This window comes from Procambarus clarkii, chromosome 22, assembly GCF_040958095.1.
Source record: "Procambarus clarkii isolate CNS0578487 chromosome 22, FALCON_Pclarkii_2.0, whole genome shotgun sequence".
Taxonomy (NCBI): domain Eukaryota; kingdom Metazoa; phylum Arthropoda; class Malacostraca; order Decapoda; family Cambaridae; genus Procambarus; species Procambarus clarkii.
The window spans coordinates 14,407,441-14,435,114 of record NC_091171.1 but is presented as its reverse complement, the minus strand read 5'-3'; the positions used below and the strand labels follow the sequence as shown (position 1 = coordinate 14,435,114).

Sequence of the window (27,674 nt, the reverse complement as noted above, 5' to 3'; positions counted from 1 at the left end):
CTGTGATGTCACAGGGTAGAAGGCAATAGAGTGGTAGACCAAGTGGCAGTCTGTACAAAATATATCTTATCTGAATGTTACTTAAAAAATTACCGACACTTAACTTTGGAAATACCGGAGCTCCGGAAATAATGACCAGGGTACAGCCCCATATAGGCCGTTAAATCGAGAGGATACTGTAGTCATCCTGAAGGAGGGGCACAAAACCCACAGGTTCAGACAGGACAAGTCCAGAATGAACCCGGAGGTCCGCGCAGTCCCGTTTCGGGACCGGAAACAGGAGGAAAACCCACCAGAGGGACGCCGTCGTTTCGACCATGCCCAAGCGAACCCACTTCGAGATGACTTGACAGTGCGCAGAAGAGGCCTGCCCCGCCAGCCCCGAATCCCCCGAGGGAGGAGGAGCCACCCAACACCACCACAGGACGCACGAAACGACCCGAAAAACCCACGAATCATGGTACCAGGCGTGAGCAAACCGGGCGAGCCACCCGCCCCATCAATAGGACGAACCGCGAAAGGGCCGATGGGCCTTGCGAGAACCCAAGCGGCAAACAGGGCGGACCCCACGCCGAGCAGCAATAGCTGGAACCGAAGGCGTCGCCAGCCCCGAATCCGGCACCCAGAGGCCTACCCCAACGAAAAGACCCCCCCGAGCCCTGGCACGACCCTTCTGGGAAGGCCCCCAGGAGTTCCCCGGAGCAACAACAACTCAGACATAGGCCAGCAACTAACAGAGGCCGCCTGCAGGTACTGCACCACAGCAGACTCAGCAAACAGCAACGGACACAAGGGAGAAGACAAATGAAGAGCCAGGGCCCAGGCGAACTCCAAGGAAGAAGACAGCACCACCTGACGACACACAAGGGGAGAAGCATAGAACCGCGAAATCGCATCACACAGGATGGGGACAAAGAGCTACAACAAACCAGATGACACACGCACTGCAGAGGGCAGTGCGTGCGTCATGGAAGGAAGGAACGCGAATCCATCACGAAAGCATAATCCAGGTCGTGCAGGAGGTAAGCCGCCAAGGCTTCCTGGACCTCCGAAGACGAAACACTGAAATCTCCGGAAAGAAGGAACCGAAGAACCCGCGGGATCACGGAACCGAACCCGGGGAGGGGTGGACACCAAATCCAATTCGTATGCAGAAAGAGTGAAAGAGAATCCCTCTCCTTGTAACACCAAGCTCTGCTCAGAGGGTAGAAAAACCCAGGCGAGGTCCAACGGGGGCCCAAGGCCCCCCAAGCCAACCCCGGGAACCTCGTCCTGAGGACCCGGGGCCGAGCAGTCCTCCTGCGACCCCACCCCCAAAGAAAAGGTGGGAGCAGCCGAAAAAGCTGGAACAAAGGGGGTCCACTGGCCAGACCCAGAAGCTCCGGCAGAAGGACCAGGCACGAATGCCTCCGCCACCACCCCAGAAGGGGACACCCCCAAGACTGCCCGAGTCTCACAACCAACTAAACCCAGCCCGGCTCCGAAACCTCAGACGTTTCGGAGCCGGCAGCAATGGGAGGGGGACCAAATGGGCAACAGAAGAGGAAGGACTTGGAGTGGAGGACGGAACCAGAGCCAAAGTGACTCCCACCCCTAGGTCCAGGTCCCTATAACCAAAACGGGGCAGTCTCGGGGCATCAGGGGCAGCAACCAACCTAGCTCGTTGCAGCAACCTAAAGCGAGCATGCAACACCTCAGCTGCCCTCACCTGCATATCAGGCACAGTAGCATGGGTGAATTGGAGTACGTACAGACAACACACGTCGCACGACTCCAGATCAAAACAGTCACCGACCCAACAGGCAGCATGGCGGAGGCAAAACCGGTGAGTGTCCCCCTGAAACAAGGGAAAAGGGCAACCTTCAACCTGGCAGGATGAGAGAGGGGTCTCAGGGGTCACATCCATCGGACCACGTAGCCCCAGTGGGGTTTACCAGGGCCCTTAGCCTCGGTTACACGCTGAGGGAAGCCCAGGCAGGGCACTGCGAACCGGCACCCAAGACAACCAAACAAACTGCTGGTAGTTTGCCGGGGAATGTGAGTGTATATGTCCCCCGGGACGTGTACACTCATGGGGGGCCAAGCGGGAAGGACCACCAACACAAAGTGGAGATATAAAGATATAGATATACCCAAAGAACAGCGATGGGGGACCAACAGGCAGACCCCCCATCAGACAGAAAACAAACACAAAAACATTGTCTTCTTGTCCCCGCAAGAGGACAATGTACCTGGGCGGAACAGAGCCGGCCGCTGTTAATGGTTAAAACTAGCTGTGCAGTACTCCGCACCCCTGCCAGTGACGAAACTACCCCTACCCAGAGATAAACAAGGGCAAGAAAAAAAACAGCAGACCCCAAGGGCAGCCAAGTACCGAGCAGTAAACGGCACAGCGGAGGTAGACCCTAAGGTGACCCAGGGAAGGTAACCCTAAGCCCCAAGGGCAGTACTTACAGGGCACCTAGGGAAGGTGACCTTAGGCACATGCAGCCCAAGTACCGTGGAAAATCACTCTTGCCCACGCACCACTGGAAGGAACAGCTCAAACCACAAGGCACAGAACTGCAACGGAAAACTGGAGCCAGAGGCACGACCGCACCAGATCCCATCAGCCTGAGAACTAATGGTTGGGCCGCCAATGTTGGGGTCTGGGGATCCCCCATTCCCCCTCCCGGGGAGGTGGGGTGCGCAGACAGCGGCGCGGCCACATGATAACGTCATGATTGTTTGCTAATTTTCGTTTGGGGAGTTCTGTCCACTTGTTCGGTCTTTGTTTGCAATAGTTTAGCCAGAATAGGGGTTTGTTTTGTGGCGCCTACCTTTCTGGGTGCCTGTCCCGGTCGATGGCAGACATAGAATGCTCCCAATCATAAGGGAGGGTCTCTATAGGCCATTGCTCCTCGTGCCTCTCCACGCATTGACTGATGCCAGAAAGTTATACATATTCATTCAGCCTGGATAGCTCCAGGGAGCCGACAGGGCTCCCCCCAGAAAAACTAAATTGTATAAGCCAAGCTTATAGTCTTATTATTACCCACCTTTTTTTTTATCCTGCATTTATAACATCAGATTTTTACACATTAATGTTGAAAAACATACAAATTTATCATCATTGTTTTTAGCTAGACAGAATCTATACAGTATGCTGGCACCAAGCAACTGTAGTTACTAATCTTGGTTAGTCTAGAGAATGTGATTCATAAAAGCTTTTCCTTAATATGATAACTGTGATTCCCTCTCTTTTGATTTATTACAACATTTGCTTTCACATTATAATAGTTCAGATATGTAGTGAGTCAAGTAAAGGTTGATATAGTAGTCAGGTAATCATTTCCTTCCAATCATCATATATACACACATAACCCCTAATCTTCCATTAAATTAAGGCTTACTAACCCGAGTCAGAATCTGAAGAAGAGTCAAAGCTGTTATCATCTCCTGAATGTTTTATCTCTTGAGGTCGGAGAGAAAATCCTTCGTCATCAACATTTGGAGTTTGAGCACCTGTACTTCCTTTGTCTGATGCTGATGTTAATGTTGGAGTTATTAGTTCACTTGTCTTTGGCCCTGAGTCATCATTGGTTTCACTGCAAGAGAAACCAATGTCTCAAAACTCGAGTCTCAAAACTTTATGATGATTACATTAACAATCACTAAATTGTACTAAGACATTTGTCGACCATTGTTTAACACTTTAGCAGTCCAGCCTCTTCGCACGTTCCCAACTATAGATGTTCTGGGCTCCCAGGGTCACTCACTGCCCACTCACAGCATAGTGAAAAACATTTACAATCATTTTGTGTTTTCTAAATTATTTGTTGGATTATAACAATAAATTTGCTGTCAAAATGTTTAAAAATAAATTATCTACAGAATATATGTTCCGTATGTGTATGGGTAGTATTGAAAAGTCTTAGGCCTTTGATGTTGATTGTGCTCTCAGCAAGGTTCTTGCTACTCTGCTTTTCAGTGGGGCTATTTTGCACATCCTGCCATGCCTTTTGGTTTTATGTGGTGTTATTTGTGTGTACAGATTTGGTACAAGACCTTCTAGTATTTTCCAAGTGTAAATTAAAGAGATACCTCAGACACCCAAATGGCTCCAAACTCGAACACTGCAAGCCTCGAACATTTTATTCAAGAAAAAACCAGCTTTGAATGTAATGAAACGCCATTTTTCAAACATAGGAATGTTGAAACAAACATAGGAATGTGCCTTAATGCCAATAGTGACTGCCCAGACAGGTACAAGAGGAGTGTTGTCAACGCTTACGTCGACCGGGCTCTCAGTCACAGCTCTGGTTGGAAGCAAGTCGATGAAGAACTACGTAGGGTAAAGCAGGTCCTAGTCAACAATGGCTTCTCTAACGGTTATGTTGAAGACGTCATAAAAAGAAAGGTGAAATGCCATGCAACCTCTGAAGAGTCAACTAACACAACACTTGTACCCCCCTATTAGACTTTTACAGGAACTTCTTTTCAACTGCTCATAAAATGGAGGAAAGTGTCCTGAAAGATATTATTAAATTGGAACGATATCCCTACAGACAAAAATCAGAAGATACAATTGACAATTTACTGCAAAAATAAGAAAACGGTCAACCTACTCATGAAAATCTCTCCAGACACCATCAGTACACCTTGAAAGAAACCAACGTCGTCTATGCCTTCACATGCCCATTTGGGGACTGTCAGCCCCAAAGATCTCAGTATATAGGCAAGACAACAACGTCTGTTTCTAGGCGATTAACAATAGAGGGGACCAGGTTCTGGCTCGTAGTCCCCAGTAGGCAAGAACTCCATGCATTGACTGATGCCAGAAAGATATATATATATATCCATTCAGCCTGGATAACTCCGAGGGAGCCGACGGGGCATCCCCCCCCAGAAAAGGTAGTAAAGCAGATGCAAAAATTATAGACCAATATCTCTAACTTCACACATGATAAAAATCTTTGAAAGTGTGCTAAGAAGTAAAATTACAAATCACAGGGAATCACAACATCTACATAACGCCGGGCAACATGGGTTTAGAACAGAGCGCTTCTGCTTCTAACAATTACTAGATCACTATGACATGGCCTTCATGTAATAGCCCCCCCCCCTGCTACACCCCTTTCTCACCTAACACCCCAGCTTAACACTGCTGCAAGATCACTGTGACCCTCTCACTGAACTATCACCTAATATTAAAACTGAAATATTAACTGGGGTGAAGCAGCAAACATCAAAGTGTTATTAATCTTAAATAATGAATAGAACTTAAAATTACACAACTGCCACTACCTTCCTGACCTGAATGTGCCTGTATTACTGATCTCCCAGGAAGGACAGATATCAATAATTATGAAACTTGAAGGGAGTAGGAATCTTGGCAATAATGCTTGGGAATTATATAAATCTTTACTTTACTTATTGAGGATTCAAGATCCACTCTAATATCCATGAAATGGAGGAGAACACAGGGGGGGGGGGGGAAGAGGGGGTCTAATACAGCACATAAACACCACATATAAAATGACTCAGCATTAATAAAAGGGGGAATAGATAACTAAACAACAAATTACATTAATAAGAACTTTATTGACCAATGACACGTATATTTATAAAAAAATGAAATATATCCTACTCTAAATATATCCCTAAGAGGCAATATAACCGGAGTGCAATTACTTTGATGTACCAAAACTCAGACAGACATTACCTTACTCCTGCAATACCAGCCCCAAATGTTGAGTGGCTGCCCTCCAGGTCACCTGACCTGTACCCAAGTCCCACACCAGACACACTGCCTAATATTTTCTTAACAAGCTTACCAGTGGAAAACAGGCTCCATCCACTCTAAGTTCCTTAGGCATAATAAACCCCGCCTCTCGAAGACTAGAGCCAATGAGTTCAAAGTCTTGCTCTAGGCCTTGATCCAGTTAGCCAAATGCCCTGACTTGCTCTGCCCACATAGGCCTCCCTGGCTTCCACCAATCAAGGCTCCTGGCTAGGCTATAGGCCTGCCCTGAAAGTTATGTTTTATTCCCGCAGAATTCTTGTCTGGTTCCCACGCTCCATCCAGGAAAACAAACAGGCGGTATATGGCAGCAGCCACCCCAAGAGAAATTTGAGAACTACGGTTTTATGGCACTGAGTTTAACTGCGCCTCAAATTTGTCAAGGGCTATAGTGTAGACAGGACAAAGAGGGGGAAAACGATTGGGGGACGGCTGAGGGGGAGGATTGGCAAGGGGATTGGAAAGTAGGATTGGCCCGCGATGGAAGGGCAGTGTACTTTGCCTACAGACACTTGACTCGAGTTTTATGACCGGTGATGCCAGACTGTGACAAATGGGAGGGGAGGGGGAAGGAAATAAGGGAAGGGATGGGGTGAAGGGAGAGGGGGAGAGGGAGAAGCAATGGTCTGAGCACAGATCATTACATTAAGTGCAATGGAAGAAGAGCAAAGTGCAAAGGAAAAAATACAGACTTTGCAAAAGTTTTCGACAAATGTGACCATGGTGTTATTGCATACAAAATCTGCTCAAAACGAATTACTGGCAAAGTATGGAGATAGATCTTTAACGTCCTAATGAACAGAATGCAGAGAATAATAGTCAACACAGTAAAATTCAGATCATCTACCATGAAAAGCTCAATCCCCCAAGGTAACGTACTTGATCCAGTACTTTTTCCCATCCTCATATCAAACATAGACAAGGACACAAACTATAGTACTGCATCATCATTTGCAGATGACACTAGGATATCCAAGCAAGTAGACTACATAGAGGACACAGCAAACTTCCAATCAGGATGTCTAAGAGAAATCATGATGTAAGACCTTACCTTTAAAGATCACAATAAAGTAGCTTTCATGACTGCTAGAAAAATGACAGCAAGGATAACAAGGACCTTTTAACCCTTAACCCTTAAAGTGCGCATCACTTCATATGAAGTGTAAATCGTTTTACCAGTCAACTGCGCTTCACTTCATATGAAGTGTATGGGTACCGCGCACGATTTGAATGGCCCGCGGTGTAGCTGGGGGTCCCATACGCTGCCCAGGGGCTCTAGTAAACAGCGGCCATTTTGAAAAAAAATCCAGCTCACGATTCGATGGCATGGGAGGCCTCAGTTTAGCGAGAGTCACCATGGCGAGCGCACGGTCAAATGCCTCACGGGCACGCACCACTCAGTCCCTCACCCCAGAGCAAATAGCCCACGAATTATTCTCTGAAGGTGAAGAAAGTGTGTTTGACGATTCAGACAACGATGAGGATTATACACAGTTGTCGGGTGATAGCAGCAGCAGCAGTGAAAGTGAGAATGACCGCCATGCCATGGCGAGGCCTATACGCTCTCCCATGCCTCCTCGCCCATTTTCTACCCCAATTCTACCACGACCTCACAGTTCCTGTGGATATTTTCTGTTTGAGGGTGACGAGTCAGAGGGAGGTGACTCCTTTTCTGGGTTTAGTGACTCAGATCAAAGTTTTATTGAGCCTGTGGCTGGTACCAGTGGTGTAACTGGGCGAGAAATTGTCGCGTCAGCAGCATCTCGCCCGGCCAAGCGCCACCGCATGGCACCACATGAGGGACCAAGACCCTCGTGTTCACGTGCACCCACCTCACGTGCACCCACCTCACGTGCACGTAGCCGCCGTGCTTCTCGCAGACGGTATTCAGCTCCTGGTCGCCGGTATGCATCGCTTCCTCGCCGTCTTTCCTCTGCATCTCGCAGGACGCCTGGTGTACTTGAGTGGAGTGATGGTGACGATTTTATTCCTAATATTCCTCACTTTGACGATAAAGATGTAGGGATTACAAACCTTTTCCCTAATCAAGGTGAGGACATGGCTGAGATGGAATATTTTACAGCATTCTATGATGAACCACTCATGGAATACATTGTACACCAAACGAACCTGCATGCTGCTTACTTGATTGAGAGGGAAATCACAGAATTTTCACGACTGCAGCGTTGGAAAAATACCACAGTGGCGGAAATGTATGTGTTTTTGGCACTCTGTTGATGAAGCACTGTCACAAACATGCAATAAATGACTATTGGAGCAAGGACAAGACAATACCAACACCTTTATTCGGGAAATATATGTCACGAGACAGGTTTCAGATACTCCTCAGGTGTCTACATTTTGGAAGTGTTCAGGACCGAACACCTGATGATAGACTGTGGCGAGTGAGGCACTACATGAACGATGTTATTGGAAAATTCAGAGATTTTTACGTACCAGCACAGAAGCTGGTGGTTGATGAATCTCTCATACTTTTCAAGGGACGTGTTCCATTCAAACAGTACATTCCCTCAAAACGAAACCGATTTGGCCTGAAATTTTTTGTTCTTTGTGATTGTGAGACAGGATACGTGTTACACATGATTCTGTACTCGGCTAGTGATGTAGACATTCCCGGTAACGACGAACATGGATTCTCGGGGAGTGTAGTGAGACCATCATGGCTCCGTGGATGAACAAGGGACACATTTTATACACAGATAATTACTATACAAGTCCCTTGCTAGCTCGGTTCTTGCTAGAAAATAGAACCGGATTGGTTGGTACAGTAAAGCCACAACGAAGGGAAATGCCTGTGTTTGACAACGACATTGCAGTTGGTGAGTGTCAGAGAAGGAAAAGTGATAACATTCTGTCAGTTCGGTGGAAAGACAAAAGAGAGGTGAACTTGTTGACAACAATTCATGATGGAACAATGGTGAACAGTGGGAAAGTGAGCCATAAAACAAACGCACCACTATATAAGCCAGACTGTGTTTTAGACTATAATATCAACATGCGGTTGATTGATAAATCAGACATGATGATTGGCACTGCAGAGTGTGTGCGGAAGACATGTAGGTGGACGAAAAAAGTGTTCTTCCATCTTGTGGACATGAGCATGCTGAACTGTTTCAACATGTACCTTGTGAGAACTGGACGTAAGCCCACTTTCCGTGACTTTGTATTTGATGCTGCAATACAGTTATTAGGAAAGTTTGCAAAAGATGTCCCAGGTATTCAGCGGCCCATCATAAACCCACTGTTGCAGCATGCTGGTACTCCACGCCTCGCTCACACTGAAGGCTTCCTAGCACACAAACTTAAGTATTTGCCACCTGGTGTGAAGCGTGCAATAGCCCAACGTGATTGCTTGGTGTGTAAAACAACGACACGTAGAGACAAGAAACGGAAGCTTGTGCAAACATGGTGTGAAACGTGTGGTATCCCATTATGTGCTGTCGACTGCTTCAATGACTACCACAGTCTAGAAATCTTCTAAGTGTGCTTCAAAGTGTGTATAGCGTGTGCGAGTGTGTAAATATGTAAACATATAAGCAGATAGCGTGTGCGTGTGTGTAAATATATACAAATATAAGCAGAACATACAATATAATAGACTGTAATGACATATTATATTGCCGTAATTGAAAACATTTGTGTGCGCCTGTGTATACTCAAATATGCAACAATTATTGATACAAAATATGTTCAAACAGTATTTGAAACACAATTAGTGAAAAAAAATTAGATAAAATGCGCTTAGACATTGTAAATAAATAGCGCGAAAATATATTTGTGGCAACTCTGGCTGTTTGAGGACCGCGCGCAACATCTCCCGGGCGTGTACTGCATGAGCGAACATGCAGATTGTGACGTCATCACCGAGCTTCTCGGCTCTATTGCAACAAAAGTAAGTACAATAGAATTTTTTTTTTATTTTTCCCGTGATCAGTGAACAGAACTTAACAGATTAGCAAAAAAAAAAAATTTTTTTTTTTTTCAAAATGACATGCGCCTGTGTGGATAGAAGGATATTAGACCCCGAGCATGTTAAGGGTTAACATGCTAGGGGTATAATATCCTTTCTTCCCCACAGGCGCGTGTAATTTTGGAGAGAAAAAAAAAAAAAAATTCTTCCTGTTAATTTGTGTTCACTATCCACGGGAAAAATAATAAAAAAAATCGTAAGTGGCATATATTGCCCCCTATAGGGTGGGGAAGTCTGGCAAAAAATAGGCGCTGACTCAGAGTGCGTCCCAGGCGGTCTGTTGCTCGCCAGCTGTCAGGCCGGAGTTGCCACAAAGAGATAATTACCTAATTATTTCAATGTCTCTGATTGATTTTTCATAGTTTTTTGCTGTAATATTATTCAATAGTGTGTAGTTTGATATATTTATATAATAAAATGAGTGAATCATTGCTGTACTCAAAAATATGGTGTGCATATTGTTGATTCAATTATGTTCATCAATCAGTGAACAAATACTTTGTCGGTTATTACACTATAAGCACAGGTTATATATAAGTATCTGCATGTTTTGTTCACTATAACGAAGCACTAAGTAGCTATTATGAGTAAAAAAGTAACAAGGAGTGACCGCCGTGTACCAGCCAGCCACTCCCGCCCTCCCTCCAGTCATCTGACTCGCCCACATTCTCCTCCCACAATACTGTTTTTGCTATAATTCACTATATACAGACGTTATATATAAGTATCTACATGTTTTGTTCACCATAACTGTACATCTAAGTTTGTATGGTGAGTAAAGGCACAAAGATGTAGGACCTCACACAGGCAGCTGATGGCTGCTGCCCTCAAGGCCAGACGCACTAATATTTCTCCTCCAACAATACTGTGTGGTGTTATTACGCTATATACACACATTATATATAAATATCTACCTGTTTTATTCACCATACTTGTACAAATAAACTGGTATGGTACCCAAAGACCATCGTGGTAACCAGTAAACAACACCGTCGTCTGCATGGTGGCGTCGTGCAGACGACGCCACCGCCCTCACCAAAATGGCGGCTCCCAACCTTCTCTTGCCGTTTATACCCTCTATACACATGTTATATACAAGTATCTACATTTGTGTTCACCACAGCGAACCACTAAGCTGGTATGGTGAGTGCAGTCAATAAAAGGTGGCCACACACAGTCAGAAGACATTGCCACCACCCTCCCTCCCACAGCATTACTCCTCCCTCCACAGCGCACAGCGCTAAATATCACCACAATACTGCTATTATCAGAACCCTGGTCAGTTTTATCAGTCAGGGGTCTTCTGTAATAATATCATGAACAAGTATATTTTGGCATTTTTAGGCGATGCTGTGGTCACAAGCTGAACAGCAGTGCTGTTAGCTCATGCTGCGTGCGTCAGGCTTGGTTGCTCACTCAATACTGAGGCCAATAACACCCGAGAGTATGGCCCACGATTTTTTTTAAAAATGGCGTCTGTTTACAAGAGCCCTGATGAAGGTGTGGTGAACCTCGTGTATCCGCGGGCCGTTTAAATCTTGCGTAGTACTCCAACACGTCATATGACGTGATGCGCAGTTGACTGGAACAACTTCCAACACGTCATATGACATGATGCGCACTTTAAGGATTAAACAAGGAATGCCATACCAAATATGATACTTTTAAAAAATTAGTGTTCTCTAGGAGTGGAATATAATTGCACACTAACAGGCCCATTCAGAGCCGGAGAAATTGCCGACCAAGAGACCATAAAATGATCCTTTACCACTAGAATCTAAATTATTGGGATAGATTAAAAGTTCTAAATCTGTAATCTCTAAGAGCGCATGCTAGAGAGAGACAGTACATAATAATCAACACATGGAAAATATTAGAGGGACTGGTTCCAAATCTGAATATGGAGATTACGTCACACGAAACCAGTAGGCATGGCAGGATGTGCAAAATAGCCTCATAGAAAAGCAGAGATGCAATAGGTACACTGAGGGAGAATTCTATCAACATCAAGGCCCAAGACTTTTTAACACTCTCCTGTTACACATTAGGGGCATAACTGGCCGACCTCTCACAGTGTTCACGAGAGAACGCGACAAACACGTTCAAAGAATACCTGATTAACCAGGCTATGATTCATACGTCAGGCGGCGAGCAGCCACATCCAACAGCCTGGATGATCAGATGACCAAACGGAGATCTGGTCAGAGACAGGTCCATGGGGCCTTTTGATCTCTGGAACCTCCACAAGGTAGACAAGGTTGGCAGTGAGTTGATCTAGTATCCCAAACTCACTCTGCCTCTAATGAATGGACCAGACTATGCTTTTGGTCTGTGGTAGGCCTTTATGACATACAAGGGGTCTGATGGGAATGTGCTGGGTTTGGAGGCGACTGTACAGGAAGCTCAGGGAGCTCATATATAGGGCACATTCTCATTCATTCTACATGAATTCAATGTATTCTATATATTCTCATATTTAGTGCACAGGTGCTATAATAAAGAAACTATACTAGCAAAACTCTTACTTATCTGACTTTTCCTCTTTATTACTGGAAGAATCAGCATCTTTCTTTTTCTTGACTTTTTTCTCTTTGTTTTTTCTGTCTCTTCTGCTTCTGAGGAACCCTGAAAAGAAAAAATATAAAGTAAACCTTATATATTTGACGGCTATGTAAACAATATGTAATACCTGTATATACAAATATTATTAATTCAATTAAATCTTAGTTTTATCAGTATTTGAAGAAATGTTAAGGCAATGCAAAATGTACCAATCTAAAGGTCATTAAACATTTAATTTTTAAATAAAATTTATATATTAAATCAAAGCAGCAAAACTACAATTAGAATACCGACAATAAATAAAGGTCAGCCATAATAAAATAAGGTTTACCATTGTTCCATTTGGAAACACTGACAAACTATCAAATAAAGAACATTCTACCAATAACACTGAAATACTGTATACTATTATCATAATATTACACACCAGTTTAAAAAATTTAACATAGTTTATGACCAATTTACAAGTAAATGTTGCATTAATGTTGCAATAATACTCTTAATTGCGTGTAACATTTAAACAATGAAACTTCATTCACAATACAGTAGTTATCAATGTATATTAGATTTAAAGTCAGCATTTAATAACCCTGGTGTTTCCATTACTTATCCAAGGGCCTAAATACAAGCATATTTATTTTATTTACACGTTTTTATGAGAATCTACCGGGTTACTGTCCACGAACTGCAATGACACAAAATGATAGTATATTTATATTTTATTATTGTGCTAATAAATTAGGCCTTTTTTTTGTAATTACCTTTTTTTATCAGACTCACATTATTTGCCTGCTCTACTTTATAAAACTATACACTTAGTTTTTAATAAAAATAATAATTTTGAATTTTCATTAATGAGCACAAAACACATAGGTACTGTATTGAAAAGACTATATTTATCTAAAATTGCAGAAAATGTTGCAAGGCAGAACATGGTCATCATAGTGGTGCACCACCTGTAATGTAAGTATCTGGCACCATAACTAACACCAAGTCCAGGTCTTCAATGTCAGTGTTCCCATTTTTCCCCCTGAAGGCCCATTATATTTTCTTGCCTCCACTAGTGCAGGCTCAATGTGCCACAGCTTATAATGTGGACTTACTGTTCAGGTCGGAAGTAATAAATAACTTGTATATATATATATTACCTCTTCAAAGAATTGTCATGTATTACACCTTGTCTTGCAGGTGGAGTGCATTTGCATTTTATAAGATTGGATAATCACTAATATTAGCATGCACTATTCTTATCAATAAAAAGTTAGTGTGCTTTTGAAAGTGCAATATTTAAGTATGATTATATTTACTGTATTTGTGTTAGAAGCGAATGAATGCAATTCATGATTCTTAACAAAATAAACACAACAAAAAATTATTTATTAAATAATTGCTAAGTTCATCTTCATGAGATATATTTAAAACAGGAAAATTAGAAATATTGTATTATCGAACATGACTAAATATGACCTGGAAAAATCTAAAAATCTGTATGATACACAACAAGACCACGTCTCTATTAATACAAATGTAGCTTGAATGTTAAACTTATAGACCTAACAAATGTGAACGTAACCATTTCAGAATTACTCTTATTAACATTTCTAAAAAACATTTTTGTAATTACGTTTAATTGAAGCAGTAAAGCCATTACAATATAAGCACCGGCATGCAAGGTTAAGGACATGCACAAAGGCAGAGTCGCACAAATTATTGGTTAGACCAACGAGTGCATCAAATAATGAATATTAAAACCAATCTTGCCAATAACCATTGAATAATAAAGCTAAAATTACTTGAGTCAATATACAAGGCCAAAGAATTCAAATTATATTAATCATTTTTGTAATTAAATTTAAACAACATGCTAAAATTAAAACAACATCCATATAACCTGTTAGTGCAGAACTTGACAAAATATTTATTTCTGTATGCAGATGACACATTAAACATTCTTTTAATAAATACTTGAAATCCAACAGCTACTCATGGTCTAGACAAACTTCAATGTTGCACAATAACATTTTAAGTAACACACAGTACTGTTTGTTTAAAATAAATATACTTGGATAAATATAAAAAAGTAAATAAATATTTGAATAAAATAATATACTATTTTACAGTATTCAACAGTTACATGTATTTTGCAGAGAAAACTTTCAGTAATTAATTCAGAAAATATGTTCCAACATTTTCACTACTTTACAGGTGACCTATTAAGACACAGATGAGCACATTTAAATGATTATGACATAAAAACAGGAATGCTGTATACTAAAATAAGCACAAGAAAATGGAATAAAATAGTATGCACGCCTTCCAGGCACTGATTACACTTGCTTTCTTGCAAGATGAGGGAGATGAAGAATTCTGCTCTGGTTTATTATGTGAAATTATAAACACAGCTCAAGCTCTATGAAAACACAATACATAGCAATCATCACATTTACATGATACAAAACTCAATTTTTTTAATTTCATAAATTTCAGAATTCAAATGACTGGATTAATAAAAAAAAAACAGCATTAAATGTAATGAAACAACATTTCCTGGGTGAGCCCTGGAGGTTCGTTCCCAGAATCTATCTAACTGACATGTGCCATATTAGTTTGGTGCCATATTAGTCCTTGGAGTTCGAGTACGTACCAGGTGCCACAAGCCAGAACCTGACCACCTCAGAGAGGCACAGGGATTAATGGCCATATGAGCTCTCTACATTTACAGTTTGTCATTTCTGCCATCAATTGTAGAAGGCACCCAGAAAGGTAGGTGACCATTACAAATGTCTAACTGGTTAAAATTGCAACCTACATCTGAACTGTGGCCCAAAACTCCCCCTAGTTGAAAACAAGGAAACAAGCAACACGTCATCCAACCAGCACGGCTACTTGTTAGCGCCTCACCCTCCCCTGAGAGGGGGGAGGGGGAAACCCCACTCAGGCAAGCAGGCCGCACTACCCTAAGTTTGGAGAATGATGAAAACTGACGATCAGAGGGATGGAGGGTGTCAGAAAGCCTCCGGGGCTCACCCAGAAAATGGCTTTTCATTACATTCAATGCTGGTTTTCTGAGGGAGGCTTTGTGCCGTTAATGTTCTTACTCCTTTTGCCACTTTAGCACCCATAATCTTATTTTTCTTCTTAAGTATAGTGCATATTGTTGATGTGGCTTTGTTGTACTGCCTACAAAGTTCAACAACACGTGTACCGTTCTCATGCTTCCGAATGATCTCTTGTTTCTCCTCTATTGTCATCCTCACATGAGCTTTCTGGCCTTTATCCTTACCACTGGCTTTCTTGGGACCCATGGTGAGATATATAATAACAAATTGTATAGACAAATCACCAAAAATCCAACAAAACACTGAAAATCCGCGAGAAGAATTGATGTGGGGGTAGTCACTGAGCGCGAGACAATAATAAACTGAGGGGCGGAGGGGCGACGAACGCGCTAGGTCGGCTGTACGCGTATCAACAAACTCGCGTCCAAACTCGCCTCCCGAAGTAACCCTCGCCTTCTGAGACAAATTTTTGGAGTAAATACACCTCGCCTTCCGAAAACCTCGCATACAGGGACAATCGCATTCCGAGGTACCACTGTATTAGACTTTGGCATTAGTCAGTATGAATGGAGTTCTAGGCCTACCAGGGACCACGAGCCAGAACCTGGCCCCCTCAGAGAGGCACGAGGAGCAATGGCCTATAGAAGTGCACATGTGTTAGAAGCATTCTATGTCTACCATTGCCAGACACCCAGAAAGGTAAGCGCGCCTAAAAAAAACACTCCTATCCTGGTTAAAACTACTACTGAAAGCTAAAGCATGGACAGAACTCCCCAAATGAAAAACGAGCAACCAAACATGAAATCACATTTGCTGCGCTGCTTGTCTGCGCAGCTTCCCCCTCCCCAGGAGGGGAAAGGGGAAGCCCCAGACCCATCACGCTGGCTATCCACCAGTCAGTTCAAGGCTGGATGTCAAAACACGTGAAAAAAACGCCGACCGGTGGGAGGGAGGGTTGCCGGGGAGCCTCCTGGTCTCACCCAGAAAATGGAGTTTCAGTACATTCAATGCTGGTTTTCTGGGGAAAGCCCCTTCAGCTCCCCCGAGTTAACTACCTAAAGCCAAGGACATAAGAGGGACAAACCCATGAGGAGGAAGCCACACGCCCGAACCCAGAAGCAAGACAACAGGCAACACCAAACGACCCCACAGACGACCCTGGAGACCCAAACCCTGGAACAGGGACGAAGGGAACCCAGGTCAACCCAAAGCACGTCCAGGGCCACAGAGGCCGCGGCATGCAGGCAATGGCCGAGAGCCACAAACCAGACACAAGAAGATGCATCCCCGGCCAACCAAACAAACATTAACAACCCCAGGAAAAAAATGCTGACCGGGGGAGGGAGGGATGCCAGGGAGCCTCCAGGTCTCACCCAGAAAATGACGTTTCATTATATTCAACGCTGGGTTTTCTGGGTGGAGCCTCTTCGGCTCCCCAGAGCTAACTACCCACAGAGGAAAACAAGAGGGACCTAACCCGGGAGGCGGAAGTCGCACACTCCCAAATGCGAAGCAGAGACAAAACGGAAAAAGGCAAGAAAAGCCAGAAAAACAGCCCCAGCAGCTAGGGAGAAAAGTGTAGAAGGAAGATGAGGAACAAGAAAGACAGGCAACAACGGGAATGAAAGGAACATGACCAACAACTCACAGAGGCCATGGTGATGTCAGTTGATTGACAGTGGAGACACAGGACCAAAGAGCCAAAGCTCAACCCCCGCAAACACAACTAGGTGAGTACAGAGAATCCAATGTATATGGAAGGGGTATGCCAGGCACTGCATGACGGTCAATGAATGAGTGACCAAGACAAGACCACGGAAGACGGGACCATGCACCACCATGTAACAAAGAACACAGACGAACAAGGAAGGCCACAGGCAGAAGCATGCAAGAGGCCAAACAAAAAACCACAACCAATTCCCAACACACATCTAAAAACCACGAACCAGTGCCTGGCCGAAAGAGACACCTGACACCATAAACTCACCTGCAGAGCTTAGACATGAACGTGTCACAACACATCCTAGCCGAGAATATTCCGAAAGCATTGCCAGTGTAATAAAGCCAGAGCCGCACATGCAGGAGAAGAGTAGGGAAGAGGCGAAGCGGCGCCCCACACCGTATGCAGAGAAAAGGAGGCGTCCTCCCCATATTGGTAATCCAGAACAACCCCAGTATCTACGGGGCATGGACTGGAGAGATAAGAGGAGCGAGAGGCGAAGCACCTGAGAAAAAGGACATGGAACACCAGCACCTGTGTAGACCGTCAGTAGTTTCAAAGCGTTATATGACAGAGTGCTGGGAAGACGGGACACCACGAGCGTAGCTCTCATCCTGTAACTACACTTAGGTAATTACACTTAGGTAATTACACTGTCCATAACAAAACAAACACCCACGGTACATGCGCAGGACGCATGAAGTCTGAACCACACATCCTGCATGGCAGGGAAGGCGCCAACTAGGAATACTGAAGAGGGCATTAGATAATTTCTTATAAGTTTTTCAATGTCAACCAATCTTCATTGACTAGTCGCACATAAAAAGGGCTGCAACTGTTCCAAGTCTCAGAATCGCAGCCCAAATAAAAAGTCTGATTGAAATAGAACTAATTTGCTTGTATTGCACATTTTTGGCATATCTGGAAATAAGGCCCCCATTAGGAAAATTAGCAGTGCCGAGACAGAGCACGGAGAGAAGATATAATTAAAAAAGAACGAGATAGTACCGAAAACCAAGAAGAAGCACGGAAGAGGACCAACGAGTTCCAGAAAGGACTGGAGGTAAGCATCACCGGAAGACGAAAGACATTCCAATAATATGAGAAGAAGTGAAGACCTTCCCGAACATTTGAGATCCTACAGAAGCAAGCACAAAATCACAATGGCTATTAACCACCGTGCTGCGCGGAGTTTATTGTGAAATTCCCACGGTGCGCATGAAATAAAGTGTTCCCCAAAAATTCTTTTTTCTTCGTAAAATGATAAAGTCCCTTCCCTGAACATGTCTATCTAAAAATAAATACCAAATTCCACTTACTTTGGCTGTGGGGACGTGGACAAGGTGCGCTGTGACATCATCAGGGGCTGGTCGCCCGTGGATGACTCACCCAGACACGGTCGCGGGGCCATTCAAGCACCGGGTGTTGCCACAAATATATTTTCAATTATTTATTTTATGTATTTCCAATGCGGTTTTATTTGTTTGTTTTTTTATCATATATGATGCATATTTGTGACCTTTACAATATGTATACAGTAGAATGTTCATAATGTTCCCTGGAACTGTGATACATGTGTCAGTAATGTGCCCACAATAAATGTTTATTGTCGCAATATATTTGTTAAAAATTCACTAAAATTACAATATGTACAGTTTCACACACTATTTACACAGTAACACACTGTATTACACACTCAGTACTTCGGAAGTGAGTAATAATCAACGAAGTAGCCCATGGTACACAGCGCGACTTCGCTCTCAGTGCACCAGGCACAGATAAATTTTCGCTTCCTGTTTCTTCATTCTGTGTGCTTTCAAATAACGCACTCACGTACACCCTTGGCTTTAGTACTTGTAGGTTGTATGTAACCAAGCTTGTAAAGCATAAGGTAGTATTGAAAAGATTATAGGAAAAGATCAATTAGTAAGGTAGTCTTGAAAAGATCGCTTTGTATGGTCCCACACAGGAAGAGATTCAGCTAGCCTCAAAGAGTGTCCGTCAATCAGAAAGAGATTCAGGTAGCCTGAAAGAGTGTCTGTCAGTTAGGAAGAGATTCAGGTATTCTTGAAAATATCTATGAAAAACACCACCATGGAAGCCGCTAACACTGTTCATCTATGTTATTTGTATCAGATGCATCATCACTGAACGCAGAAAACTATTCATCTATGTATCATCTAAATAAATAGCATAGGATTGCAAGGGTGACTCATCTATGTATCATCTAAATAAATAGCATAGGATTGCAAGGGTGACGCTCAGAGCTACAACTGGATACGCTCACTGTATCGTCCTCATAGGTGCTGTATCACTTGCATCCGACCTTTGTGTTAGGTCCTTATTGCGCCTAGCGTCCCCAATATTATGACCCTTATGTTCTTCAAACAATAAAGTTTGAATTTCCAAGGGAGAAATTCTCTCCTCCTCCTCCCCCCCTTCACCGTCTTCCATATGCCAACAAGTCCCCTCAATAAAGGTAAGACATACTTGTACATAATGTACTACAAAATATGAGTAGTATTATATATAAAATGTATTTTTAAGTTAATATTTTTGGGCGCGTGGAACGAATTAATTCAATTTACATTATTTCTTATGGGAAATTTGGTTCGGTTTTCAAATTTTAAGTTGTCAAACCATCCCTGTGAACAGATTAAATTTGTAAACGAAGGTACCACTGTACTTACCGGGCACCTAGGGAAGGGAACCCTAGGTGCATGCAGCCCAGTACACTTATAGGAACACCTGGCCACCACACACACAGCTGGCAAAGCCACAAACACAAAGTCAGACAAAGCTTGAGGCCAGAGATGACCTCCGACACCTGGCACAGCCGTCGACGAACTGTGGTGTAGTAAGGGTCCCCCCTCCCCCCTCTCGCAGGATAGTGAGGCACTAACAAGCAGGATGACGTGTTGCTTGTTTCATTGTTTTCAATTAGGGAAAGTTCTGGGCCTCTGTTCAGAGATAGGTTCCAATTTTAACCAATTAGAGGTTTGTAATGGTTCACCTACCTTTCTTGGTGCCTTCCCCATTCGATGGCAGAAATAACAAACTCATTTTTCTCTATGAGCCATATGAGCTCATAGAGAGTTCATATGGCCATTGCTCCCTGTGCCTCTCTGAGAGGGGGCCAAGTTCTGGCTCGTGGCCCATGGTAGGCACTCGAACTCCAAGGACTGATGTCACCAAACTTATATGGCACATGTCTGTTTGATAGCTTCAGGAAGCCGATGGGGTATACCTCAGAAAAGGAGTAATTTTTAGATTGCTATAAGTTTTGAAGCAAAATATATGCTTCATCAAACACCATGAGGACGGGAAGTTACAACCAGAACAAATTTGTCAAATATAAATACAGACCACAAAATTACATTATAGAGTAACAATCTACACTTAGCTGTACAAGTACAATTTCAACTAAATAATTTATCTACCAATGTACAGTAGAGTACTTCATTTTAATATTATTAATACTAAGAATACATTAGATAATGTAACAATAATGAAAATAAATCAAGCATTGAATGTAATGAAATGTGCTTTTTGGTTGGCCCTCAGTAGCTCCTCGAGGTAAGCTAAGCTCAGCACTGCCACAATCAACCCTTAGGAAGATGCACCACTCCTTTGACAACCACTTTGACAGGCGCCTGACAGCTGGGTGGACAGCGCTTCGGATTCGTAGTCCTGAGGTTCCTGGTTCGATCCCCAGTGGAGGCGGAGACAAATGGGCAAAATGTTTCTTTCACCCTGATGCCCCTGTTACCTAGCAGTAAATAGGTTCCTGGGAGTTAGACAGCTGCTGGCTGCTTCCCTGGGCATGTATAACAAAAAAGAGGCCTGGTCGAGGACCGGGGCCGTGGGGACGCTAAGCCCCAAAATCATCTCAAGATAACCTCAAGATCTCAAAAAGATAACCACTCAAAAATTCAGCGAGCCACTACCAGAATGTGTTTCTCCATATGAGGCAAGGGATTCTTGGTCATCAGAGATCAACCCAAAACCAATTAAAATACAGAACAAACATAAATGCAATAAAACAAGCAAACAAAGAAAATTAGGTATCCATATTTAATGAGGGAAATGAATGATAACACTATTTTAAAAACCTTAACCATGATGAGTCTGACCAACACCAGATGGCAACACACATCACTTGATGCTCCAGCCAGCCTGTCCCCCTCACTCACGAACTACCCACACTGAATCCCTCCACCCCACAGGAAAGAGAAGGACAAGGTAAGGATGGGAAGCAACTAAGGCCCACCAAGAAAGAGTAGTTCATTACAGTTACCATTATTTCTGGGCAGACATTTTTAGTGGTTCCCTGAAAAAGTCTGAAAAAGAACAAATTAGAAAACATAAAAATTTGTCTAGAGCTTATCTGCGAGAAAAAACAAAAAGTGAGTCCCGGCCAGAAGAGCATCAGCTGCATGTCAAATTGTCAAGGGCAGCACATGAGCAGAGTATATAAGAACATCCAACAAATAGTGTTAAAAAAAAGAGCTTGGCAAAAAACTCCGCCAGAGCAGCAAACTTATGGACATCATGCAAGTAAACATATGCAACCAGCTGATCGAAGTGAACCATGTTATGGATGACCTGGGAGAATTGAACCATAGAACACAGGGTTGGCTAACAAGGCCCCAACCAAAAGAACTCAATTAGCATGAAAATAGCAACCACACAGTGTTCACAAAACAGTATATGATACACTTCAGAGTACATGATGCTGGAACAAAACAAGCATCAATGACTAAGGGATCTCACAAAACCATTAGTTTTATTCTTAGCAAAAGGTTGGAGGTAGAGAAAACCCTTTCCTGGCCCAAATACACCAAAAGAATGCCTCCAGCGAATAGCATGAAACTCTACAACTCATCTCATACTATTGTGCCAAGGAAAGAAGTAAATGTGAAGTCAGGTGGTCTTGACCTTTGGCGACCAGTCACCAAAGACCCTTAGACTCTACACAGTACACCCAGGCATCCCAGGACCAAGCATGCCAGTAGGTTCTCAGATATTCCCTCATAATGGTGCATTTGGCTTGTGGAATGAACACCCCCCCCCTAAGATTCATTTGATGGCTGGCTTGTATAAAGGTGGGCTGTACAATGTACATTCCATCCCTGCTGCAGTATATTTCTTCTTTGTACTCTCTCCTGTAGCATGGAGGCAATGATGGTCATGTTACCTGTGGGTGCTTGTATCCTCTGTATGTTCCTCTAAGGGGTGATGGTTACTGGTAGTGTTCTCTAAACCATAATGTATGTTGTCAATTGTCCCTCAGGATAACTTTCATCGCTGGTGTTACTATATTTGCCCATAGAACTGATATTCTTAGTGCTGGCATAGTGGTAGATGACACTGAGTTTTCTGGAAGATTGGCACATTCTTTACAAGTGGAGATTTGTAAGGCAAGTTTCAAGAAGTTCAATAGACACTACATAACACCAAAGGTTTGTGGGATGCCGTGTCCCATGGAGGTCCATGGCTTGAGCAAATGGAGTTCACTACTACTTGGGCCTCAAGCATCATGGAAGTTCTGCTGTTTCCACTTTCATTCTGTCAGCTATTTTTGATGGGTGTAAATATCTGTTGGTTTTCTCAAGACTGATACTTGCATTACAGGTGCTGGGGTGGGAGTATTGATTGATACAGATTCTTCACACAGGGGCTGCCCTTTTCATGGCAGCCATGTTCCATCATGGTCTGTCATCCCTATGTATGGCTGAAGAGGTTGCAAAAATTTACCCATAGCCTACTTTGCTGACATTATGTCTGGTTGCAAAGCTGTTTGGTTCTATGCAAAAAGTTCCTTCCATCGTCTTTTATATGTATTCAATTTTGAGTGCTGTTTGTATAAGTGCACCTCTCACAAACAAAAGGTAGGTGACTATTAACTCCCTGATAGCTTGAGTTAAGTGACTTATTATGTAAGGCAATTATGTTAATATCCTTTTGGGGTGAAGGCTATATCTGGGTTAAAACTGTTTAGGCAACATTCCAAATTCTGCTATTACTGTACAGTACCTGTATCTGTGATGAGGTCTGAAAAGCATTCATTTGTCTTAAAACATTTCACTACAAACCCATCACTCAGTGCTCTACTGGTAGTATCACCTCTCTCAATTCATTATGTTTCACTTTTTGCCTGAAACTCAACACACTGGTCGCATTCTTGGACGAGATCTTCTCAAAACTAAACAGCATTCAGAGCAAGGCCTCCTCCTCCAGGTTGATCCAAATGCTTGGCACTGTCCAGGAAAACTTAAGTTCCTCAAATTACCAACATTAATTTTTTGGGGGAGCTGGGATCACTCTAGATCCATTGGAATACAGGTATTCTTCAACCAGCCGTCGACATACTGTATCTATATAAATCCAACAAGATCCCATATTCATAATGGTTGTCCTTTAACTTGTATGCTGTTCCTCTGGGAAGAAGGCTGAAGAAGAAATGATTAGGAAACTCTCAAACAGGACTCTCATCTCTTATCTTCTCTATTTAGTTACATTCTCACCTTTGAACACAGAAAATTATAAGCCCACCTTTGAGCTCAGCATGGATACAGAAGCGAGCCTTACTCCAGAACAAGGTAACAAAATTGTAGTAAAGACTGCCTTCGAACACTGGAGAAGAAAACATGTGTTCCCACCATTAGGAATGTGATGACAAAAGCTCCTGCTCGGTTTTGGAAAAAACCATACGGAGATATTACGTATCGAAACAAGGCACCACACTGGGAAGACTATGTAGCACTAGTGAAGATAGTAATCAAAGAACCCCCAGCCTACAATCCAACACTGACCAGTATCTACATAAGTGTACTTATGTCTCTTGGGACCCCTACAGAGATCATGATAGATCTGTCCTAGAAATTCTACATGCTAAGGTCAATGTCTTGAAATGTTCATATAACACCAAAGGTCTATCTTCTGAATGAGAGTGAGGAATGGGGTCAAGTTGAAACACCTGGAGAAAAGGGCTAAGAACCTGGGCTAAACTAGTTCCATAGAAGCAAAAATATTACATGGTCCATAAAGCTTTCCAGCTTTGACAGGACCAACAAAAGCATCTGGACTGGAGGAAGCAGATAAATCATCTCCCACTGGTTCCAGTAGGCATAGAGCTTTCACTACATTATCAACATGATCCTGGATGGAATGACATGCACAGACAGCTTGTAATTCCACACAGACACAAACAGACCAATCTGGTGAAATATGAATTTAGCATACAACCACAGGAAGGAAGCCATATCCAGCTCCCATTCCATCTAGATTGTCAAGTCCAAGAGGGTCCATCTGCCACAACATTAGACACCCTAGAATGTGGACTGCTTTAAAGACTCAATTTTGACCCTGGGCAGTGAGGAATGACTGGGCACTGATCCTTAGCAGTATCCTAAACTATTTGCCCCATTTCACACAAAAGAAATTGGATACCTGGTTATAGACTGACAAGTTGTGCTCCAAGGATATCAAACCCCGATTTAAACAACTCGGTGCAAGAGGGTGATAACTGACATGTATGAAGTAAGCATACACAATCCAAGTGCACCCTTAGCATAAGTGAAAGGCCCTCAACACACTCAATAGACTGTTTATTTATCATGATCATACACAATGATTAATAAATTCAAAGAGTTATATTATATGTAAAATAAAGGGAAAATAACAATAACCCAAACAAAGACTGTTGTCTTCTTGACAATAGGCTCTACAGGAAAGAATAAATCTCATGCACTGCCTGGAAGCGAGATGGCTAAGAGATGTCAAGCCCTAGAGAAGGAAACCCCCCCTCAAAGCAGGTATCTCTGGTGAGGTAGAGAGAAATGATTGTTGACCCCAGGAAAAGAAACTTTGACCAATCGGAATGAAACAGAAGCCAGGACAGCAGCAATGTGGAATAGCATTAACTCAATTAAGTACTGTAATGGTAATGTCTTCTCACAGACATAATAACATAGGATAAAAACCCACTCTTATGTAATTGTGAAATTTATGTAAAGAGTTACACCAAGTCTTTTGCACTCTCCTGAGTGCTTTGCCAAGGTCTGAGTATGTGGTTAGGACGAGACTTACATCTCAGCGACTAATCTAGACGTTGAGATTAACGACTAATCTAGTCGACTAATGCCTCAATAGTCATCGTTGAGATTAAAGACTAATCTATTCGACTAATGCCTCATTAGTCGTCATTGAGATTAACAACTAATCTAGTTGACTAATGTCTCATTAGTTGTTGAGATGTAAGTCCCTAACCACATACTCAGACCTTAACAAAGCACTCAGGAGAGTGCGAAAGACTTGGTGTAATTCTTTACATAAATTTCACAAATACGTAAGTGTGGTTTTTATCCTCTTAACTCAATTGTAAAGTATAATAAACAGAGCAATGGCAACTGGTGAAACAGTAGTTCTGGGTATTTCAACCCCACTTAGCTCAAAGCCAAAAACTGGAAAGGAGCCAGCAGGAATGAAAGCCGTGGGGATCTTGCCATACCTGTTGAGTGAGTGAGGAGGTAGGCCAGGTGGAACCATGGGTGACCTCGGCTGCCACCTGGTGGCAGACAAGTGCATCACATTCAGGATGATTTCTCATTGTAATAATCGTTTGCCTCGTTTACTTGGTGATTACTCGTTAATTCGAGCAGTTGTTTGTTTTGTTGCACATACACTTTCTGGTTGGTTTTACCAAGGTTTTGGGTTTTTGATCCGCTCAGCTTGCAGAGTGAACCAGAGTCAGGTCCTGGTTTCTGGTAGGCAACAAATGGGTCTAAAAGGCCTGGTGTTGGGGTCACCTTTTTACTCAGCAAAGTATGCAAGTCCAGAGCTGCTGATGGAGGCCCCTCCAAAAAATTATACATACATACAGAAATTTAATAACAAATCTGCCACTGTAGTGCACAAATAGTGTACCACAAGTCCTTAATATATGTGTACAAAATCTAATGCAAATTGAACCAGGCACTGCTGACATAAAAGTCAAGGATCCAACTCCAAATAAAAATGTAATTTCCACAATGTGCCACACTATGAGGCTGAAAATTCTACATCAGAAATGTATATTAAAGGATCTCAATACTGTACATAAGTTTTAGTATACCAAACTTTAAACACTGCTGAGATAATGACAAAAAACTAAAAATAAATAAATATCAAATTTCCAAGAAAGGCACTATAAAACTGGGAAATATAATAATACAGTACATATATAATTTACATGCCAATATAAACAAAGTCCAAAGCAATTTACACCAAACACCTATGAAAATAAAAAATATTATCCCTAAATTTCATTGAGACAATAAATTGACTTAAACCCATGTTCTGGCAATTCCCAGACACCTGTCTTAACCGATTTGGACACGATGGTACAAGAGACGACCAACCCAGAAATCAACTGAATTCACCGGGAGGTTCTGAAGGTCCCGAACTGGAGCCCAACCAGGGTTTTACAGTCGACCCGACCACACACTGGCCTACGGTAGTGGTGTTCACACTCTTACACCCCACATCAGATTGGAGTGAACTCACACTGGCATGATATATCAATGAAAATCATTTGAGGCAATGGAGTGACTTGAACCCATTTTCTGCTGCTTCCTAGACACTTGAATGCGACCTAATAGATGGGAACCATCTCAGTGTATAGCTTCAGGGAGCCACAAGGGGCTCCCCCCAGAGAGGGAGGATACAGATGAAGTACTAAACTATTGACCAGTACTATTGGTATACATTCCATGTAACATGTCAGAAAAAGTAATCAGAAAAAGGATTGTCGAACATTTGGGGGAGAGTAAATATTATAAGAGGGGCACAACACTGTTTCCAAGGAGGAAAACTATGCTCAACAAACAATGATGAAATTCTAACATTGATGAATGTCAAAATTTCAGCAAATTTGATGAAACACCAACAACACAATAAAAGGAAGGATGGGTAGACTGCAGCTTCCTAGGCTGTCAAAAAAGATTTTGATGCAGTTCACAAAAACAAATACACAAGATGTGAAACAAACGGGGATAACAGGGCAGGCACTAGACTCACTAGACTGGGTACACAAGTACTGTACTTGAACGATAGGAAACAAGGTCATAATCAAAGAGGATATGTCAAAGTGGGAAGGAGTGGAAGGTGATGCTCCACAGGGCTCTGTCCTAGGATCACTGCTCTTCTTAATTTATGTAAATGACCTCACAGAGAAAATGAGCTTGTACATGTTGCTATTTGTAGGAAATGCAAAGTTAATGAGGAGAGTAAGAACTGAAGAGGGCTGTAGAGTGCTGCAAGAAGACCTTCATAAACTTGAGGAGTGGGCACATAAAATGCTGCAGGAATTCAGTCCAAATGTAAAGTAATGAAAATGAGGTAAGGGAGATAGACCTGTATTTAACTACACCATAAGAGGAAGACAATTACTGTATAAGACACAATAAGAGAAAAAGATCTGGGAGTAGACATAATCCCAACACCAGAAGCTCATGTTAACAGGATATCATCATCAGTATACGGAAAGTTAGTAAACATAAGATTGTCATTTAACCCTTA

The 27,674-nt window shown here is 42.7% G+C and overlaps 1 protein-coding gene across 12 annotated transcripts in view; it reads right to left on the bottom strand.

Annotated features, from left to right (window-relative positions):
• LOC123757546 (F-BAR domain only protein 2) overlaps window positions 1-27,674 on the bottom strand; it is a 375,820-nt gene that overhangs the window by 212,383 nt on the left and 135,763 nt on the right. For all 12 annotated transcript variants that reach the window (XR_011229389.1, XR_011229388.1, XR_011229387.1 and 9 more), the window contains exons 8-9: window positions 12,299-12,398; window positions 3,397-3,587 (exon numbers count right to left, since the gene is read on the bottom strand). Coding sequence is in view for 9 of the 12 variants with exons in the window: in XM_069329477.1 (XP_069185578.1) it covers window positions 3,397-3,587; window positions 12,299-12,398 (291 nt within the window). In the remaining 3 variants the exon portion in view is untranslated. The remainder of the gene's footprint in view (window positions 1-3,396; window positions 3,588-12,298; window positions 12,399-27,674) is intronic.